The 6272-nt window shown below is 35.7% G+C and overlaps 1 protein-coding gene across 1 annotated transcript; it reads right to left on the bottom strand.

Moving 5' to 3' along the window:
* Positions 1 to 2399: 2399 nt before the first annotated feature.
* On the bottom strand, positions 2400 to 4913 carry LOC111907962 (aspartate carbamoyltransferase, chloroplastic). Its single transcript, XM_023903769.3, has 5 exons — positions 4673 to 4913; positions 3565 to 4086; positions 3188 to 3501; positions 2870 to 3106; positions 2400 to 2764 (listed from the first exon to the last, which is right to left on the bottom strand). Exons 2-5 carry the CDS (start codon positions 4052 to 4054, stop codon positions 2657 to 2659), a joined length of 1149 nt encoding a protein of 382 aa, XP_023759537.2. The 5' UTR covers positions 4055 to 4086; positions 4673 to 4913; the 3' UTR covers positions 2400 to 2656.
* Positions 4914 to 6272: the final 1359 nt, after the last annotated feature.

Here is a 6272-nt window from a genome sequence, read left to right as displayed (position 1 = left end):
TCAACACATTCGCAAGAATTGTGGTCTAATTTCTAACATGGATGTTCCAACCATACTATATGAAGATAATACGACTTGTATAGCTCCATTCAAGGAAGGATTTATTAAAGGAAACAGAACCAAACATATATCCCCCAAGTTCACTCATGATCTTCAAAAAGAGTGTGACATCAACATCCATAAAATCCAGTCAAGTAACAACATGCCTGGGTTTTTCATTAAAGCACTTCCAATATCTATATTTGAAAATATGGCATGAAACATTTCTATGCGGTGCTTTAAGGAAATCAAGTGACGTGCTGATTATGGGGAGTTGGAAACATATTGTACTCTTTTCCTTAGCTATGTTTTTTTTTGTAACGCCTCGATTCTCAGGTATTGATCTATGATTATAAATTTTTCATGATTTCAAGGTCTACTCGACTAGTTGGTTGCCCTGAATCGTCGAGTAGCAGCGGGTTAGTCCACGTGTTTAAGTGACCTACTCGCCGAGTCCAAGAAGGGACTCGACGAGTAGGAGCTGGAGGATGAAACCCTAATTTCCGGGGTTTTGCACCCTATTTAAGGGATCATTAGCCTCCTTTTGGCCTCCTTGCAGTCCCTTGAGAACGCAGCAAACCCTAATTCGTGTGAGTGTGCTCTATTTGTGTGTTTCAAGCTTTGGAAGAGGATTCTTGGTGAGAAGAGCTCAGAGAGCAAGTGTCTAGAAGCAAGGAACGTGTGGGATCTGAAATCTACCTCAGTTGGCATCCTTTGGAAGGTATCAAGTCGTAATCTTGACCTCATTTCATTCTAGATCTCTTTTGGGTGAATTTTAGGGCTTTTCTAGCATATTAGGAAGATTTTCTTGTGTATGAGCTAAGATCTGAAGTTACAACTTTAGATTTGAGCTCTCTTGGGTCTCTAAGTCAATAAAGTTTTAGCTTTGGCAAGTATGAACCTCTCCTCAAGTGAAAAACTCCATTTCAAGCGTGGTTGTGTCATTTTAAGACTGTGGGCTCGGTGGCAATCCAGATGTGAGCTGTGGGCCCGGAAGGCAATCCAGACTCACACTGTTGGCCCAGGGGTAATCCAATCTATAAAGCTATGGACCCAGTATATTTTGTTATTTGTATATGTGTTATGTACAGGGTAGCGGTATTTTGGGGGAACTCACTAAGACTCGGGCTTACAGTTTCAGTTTATTGTTTCAGGTACATCAGGGGATCGCGGCAAGACGAAGGCGTGATCGTACAGCTCCTCGTGTTTTGTTTATGTTTCTGGTAGGACTCTGATATAGACTATTTTGAAAACAAATTTGTAATAACTGTTGGTTTTAAATGTTTTGAAAAGTTTTAAATTCGCTCGAATTTTATGGGTGTTACATTTTTCCACATGGTTTTCTTAGCAAGGTTTTTAATGAGGCGATTCTTTCTAATATCTATTATTAATCATGTACTCTTTTTCTTTAATAAATGTTTTCCCCATCAGGTTTTACCTATTAAGGTTTTAACGAGGCATAATATAATCGTCATTCAAAAGGGGGGGGGGGGGGGGTTATGAAATATTAGTTTATGAATGTCCATTGGATTCCCCATTTCTCTCATAACTCTTTATCATTATTTAACATTAGTAACGACCATTTCAATGTGTTTTATGAGTATAATAATGCATCATCATAATGTGCATTCATCTTTCATCTTATTTTGGTTGTATAAATAGTGAATCATATGTATTAGAAAATTGATGATTTCATCACAAATTTGGAATAAAAGTTTTCTCTGCTCTCGTGTGTTTCTTTACTTTATAATTTATCTTGTTATTTTATCAAATTTTATAACATTAAGTATTTTTTTATTGTATTTTTATATTATTTGTAAGTAGGCGGAGCATAGTCGACTCATGCATGGACTAGGATTGATAATTTGTGGGTGGGATTTGGAATATTCTGGTTGTGATGGTATTGGGTTTAGTTCGTGTGAAAAAATTTGTGTATGTTTTGGGATGAATTGATTTGCTTTTTGAATGGTTTGATCTCATATTAAGAAAAAAAAAACTTTCAATATCTGAAAGGACTAAAGGAGTAAGTGAGTAACAACTCAAAAAACACATTTTTTGAAAATTTGTTTCATCTCAAATCTATATAATAATATGAGATTATATATGCATATCAGTTGAAGTTTGTTCTTCCTTGATTTTAATTTCATGTCCATTTTTTTTATCATTAACAAGAATTATTTTGAAAATGAATATTTTATTGATCTCAAGTCTTTAACTTTTTGTTGTACATTCACGGATTGTGTACTCGTGACGAAAAAACGATTTCCTTCATTGATGAGATAACATCATGTCCGATGCGTGATGAAAATAAGTCTGCTTTAATATCAATCCTAAATTATAAACCATTGAGAAGATGATGATTGAAGTAAGATAATATGGTCATTTATTAGTAATCAATGTCCATAATAAGTCACCATTAAACAGGAGAGCAAGAAGAATTCCCATAAATCCATAAGCTTGAATTATTACCTAAAAAGTTGCAATATCTTTAGACTTTAGGTGATATATCTAATCTAACACATGGAAATGGAATTTGTTGCAGTTTTGACGAGAGAAAGTGTAGTTATTCAGCAAAACGACTCTCCCTTTCAAACCAAGACCATTGACCATTGACCATTCACCAACCAACAAGTAAGAGCTTGAGCAAAGCCATTCTAATGTAGAGTCCATTTTTAGCTTGTCTAAAATAAGCAGCCCTTGGGTCCCCATCTACATCCACGGTTATCTAATAGAGAGTGTATACAATTCACAAACAAAAACAACTTAATTATATTTATATATTATATTATAATATATAAAACTAAAAAGTAAATTTGACAAGAATTTGTACCTCATCAAGCCTTGGGAGAGGATGCATGACAATGGCATGTTTCTGCATGACACCCAACACCTCTCTATCAATAATGTATTTCCCACGAGCTTCCTCATAAAGATCGCTTCTCTCTCCAAAACGTTCCTTCTGGATGCGAGTCTGATACACCACATCACATTTCGAAGCCACTTCCTTCAAATCTGCACTTTCTTCCCATTCAACTCCCTTTAATGTTAAGTACTCTTTGATGTCCTCCTAAATTAATCCATCAACACATTCACAGCTTCTTTTTCTCATACATATATAATATATATAATAATAATAATAATTGCATACCTTCATCTTTACAACTTCTGGTGAGACAAAGTAGATCTTGACATCATTGTATTTGGCTAAAAGATATGCAAGAGAGCGAACTGTTCGACCATTTGCAAGATCCCCAACAAGTCCGACTTTGATTCCATCCAGCTTTCCAATCTCTCTTTCAATGGTGTACACATCAAGAAGAGCCTGAGTCGGATGCTGACCTGGACCATCCCCAGCATTGATAACAGGAATGTTAGCTGTCATGGCTGCTCTTCTGGCAGCACCACTTTCAAAATGCCTCATCACAATTATATCCGAATACCCTTCCACCGTTCTGATAGAATCTGAATCAAAAAATTAAAAATTAAAATTCAGAACGAGAGAAAGCAGATGAAAGAATGCACTACCTTCAAGTGTTTCTCCCTTTGCAGCAGAAGAGAATTCGCGTGCATTTTCTGTTGTTAAAACTTCGCCACCTAAGCGCTTCATTGCTGACTCAAACGAAAGCCTGGTTCTTGTTGAAGGCTCGTAAAAGAGAGTAGCCATCAGATAACCATTCAAAAGCTGACTTCCATGTGATTGTGACTTCTTCTCAATTGTTTCCATTTCACGTGCCACTTCAAATATGGCACTGAGGGTATCTCTATCAAATTGCTGTGCCTCAATCACATCTTCAAGTTGAAATTTTTCTCCTTTCAAGAAAGTGTGGTGGCTTTGGACCTCTAGTGCTTTACATTGGATTCTATCCTTGGATAGTAGCCTTCCGTTGTTAGGACAGCTCATTGATACATGGTCCTTCTTGTTATGGAAAAAATCTGAGTTATTTGAATCACCAAAGGCCTTCCTTTGTTCAGGAGCTAGTGTGGCGCCATGTGTAGAAAACGCAGAGGAAGACATTGCCACAACACAAGTAGATATCTTATCACCACCTGAACAGAATTTGTGACCATTAACAATACATCCGTAGTAGCAGCTATGAATAAACTATGTGCATAACTTAACAGTCAAAATCAGAAACAGGCTCCAAAAGTATTATGCTTTTACTAGTTCTTTTTCTTGTGACAATAACATTGGCAAAGAGTGTTTAGGCATACAACTTTCATCCAATATGTAATTAATGTTAAAGACTAATTCAAAGCTGAAAACATTATGGAGAAGATTGGAGTGAGAACTGATTGAGCTTTAGGTAGACTTGGTAAGGTATCTCTTTTGTACGCCTATTTATCAATTTCAATAATAAAGGAAACCCAACAATTAAACTTATCAATCTAGAACTCAGTCGTTAGTCATTTAAGCCTAACGAACACCAAGGCACTTTAAAGTCGAAATTCAAAGGTCGAAAGCTTATGAAAGTAGTAAAATTATTCTTAATATGCCATCTCTGTAGGCAGACATTATGATAACAATATTCATCAATAAACCTAAATGATAAGAAAGCTTAGAAGATAAAATCATTTGTAAAATTAAGTTTCAGAAAAACTCAAAAAGATAGCAAACTGAAGAAGGAGAAGCCACCTCGGAGTCGGAGAACCTTGCTGGAGAATTATAATACTTTAACGACGGCCTAATCGACAGATTTCACGCCTCAAGCTAGTTTATAGGAAGAGCTGATGATGCATGCTTAACTTCACTAAAAAAGTATCGACGATTGAATTGAATAAGGGTTTTGGCGGAAAAACAAAATAATAGATGAGATGGTTTCAAGTTTCAACAACACGAGAATTTCCCTTATCACGACGTTACTTCAGTCATCCCGTAACCCTAAACACTGGGCTTGGGCTTTCACACAAGACCCACTTTTCTATTTTAGTATAAACGGCAAATATATATACAAAAAAAATCCATACCTAATCTAATTTGGGTCGATATCTACTTTAAATCATTGAATATTGTAGTTTAAAATTTCCAATATCTAAAACGAAAATAAAAAATCATACTAGTCTGTGGACTATGAAAGATAACCGGTTTGAAAATCAATAAACTGGAAAACGAAGTAATTACTATACTAATTAGGCTATGGGGGTGTCGCAAAGTGTTTACCGGCGGTATGCTTATGTGAAAACCATTGTCGGCGGTAATTTCATATGATCATCAGATCTGAATAAATGAAGATATCTCATATACAAGATAAAATTTCATTTTTTTCTCTCTCTATATTGTAAAAAATGAAAATCTAGAGTAAAATGAGGCTCACAAAAATAAAAAACAACCTAAACTATTTATAGCTTGGGGTTTAAAATATGAAATACCCAAAAACAACAATGTCAAAATAAAAAGTTCATTTGAAAATTTTTAATATTCAACATTTCTCCCCTAAATGTTTAGACCGATGAACAAAAAAAAAGATTTTAAACACCGATCTCCCATAAATATTTGCACGAGGTCTTCAAAAAAACTGTCTGTGGAAACATAAAAAATCATCGTAAAGCTAAAATTCACTAGGCAATGGTTCGGGTCTATTAGTAAAACATGAAACCATTGGATTATAGCAAGATATTCAGTGTAAAAAGAATCATTTGGTAAAAACTTGTACCACTGGATTAATACGGTGTAAATTAGGGGTGAGCAAAAGCGAGCACCCGACCAAATTGCTTGGAATCGGAACCGGAACCACCGATTCCTAAAGTATTAGAACCAGAACCGAAACCACCTACGCCGGTTCTTTAGATCTTTAAATTTCAGAACCGATCCTAGAACCGGTTGACGTTCCAACACTGGGTATCCGGTTTCAAGATACTTTTAAAATATTTACACTAAAATGCAACCTCGTAGCATTGAGAAATGATTGAACTCAAGCCTTTTGAGTCATAGAAAAACCCTTAGCAGCCCATAAGACCCGAGGGTGTGTGCGAGAAAGGATCCTTAACTTTTTGTCTGTCACGTCAGTCTTTCTCTTATTTTCTTTCCCTCATTAAAACTCTTCACTAAAATGCAACGTCGAAGTATTGAGAAATGATTGAACTCAAGCCTTTTGAATCATAGAAAACCCTTAGCAGCCCATAAGACCTGAGGGTGTGTGCAAGAAGGATCTCACTTTTTGTTTGTCATGTCAGTCTTTTCTTTATTTTTCTTTTCCTCACCAAAACTCATGATGTGTGTGAGAATGATCTTTTAC

The sequence above is a fragment of the Lactuca sativa genome, chromosome 7 (genome assembly GCF_002870075.4).
Source record: "Lactuca sativa cultivar Salinas chromosome 7, Lsat_Salinas_v11, whole genome shotgun sequence".
Taxonomy (NCBI): Eukaryota; Viridiplantae; Streptophyta; class Magnoliopsida; order Asterales; family Asteraceae; genus Lactuca; species Lactuca sativa.
This window is presented reverse-complemented; position numbering and strand designations above follow the sequence as displayed.

Coding starts and splice junctions, on each gene's coding strand:
- LOC111907962 (XM_023903769.3), bottom strand. CDS start 4,054: ATGTCTTCCTCTGCGTTTTCTACACATGGCGCCACACTAGCTCCTGAA. Junction 3,502..3,564: donor AAAGGGAGAAACACTTGAAG/GTAGTGCATTCT, acceptor TTTTTGATTCAG/ATTCTATCAGAACGGTGGAA. Junction 3,107..3,187: donor CAGAAGTTGTAAAGATGAAG/GTATGCAATTAT, acceptor GGATTAATTTAG/GAGGACATCAAAGAGTACTT.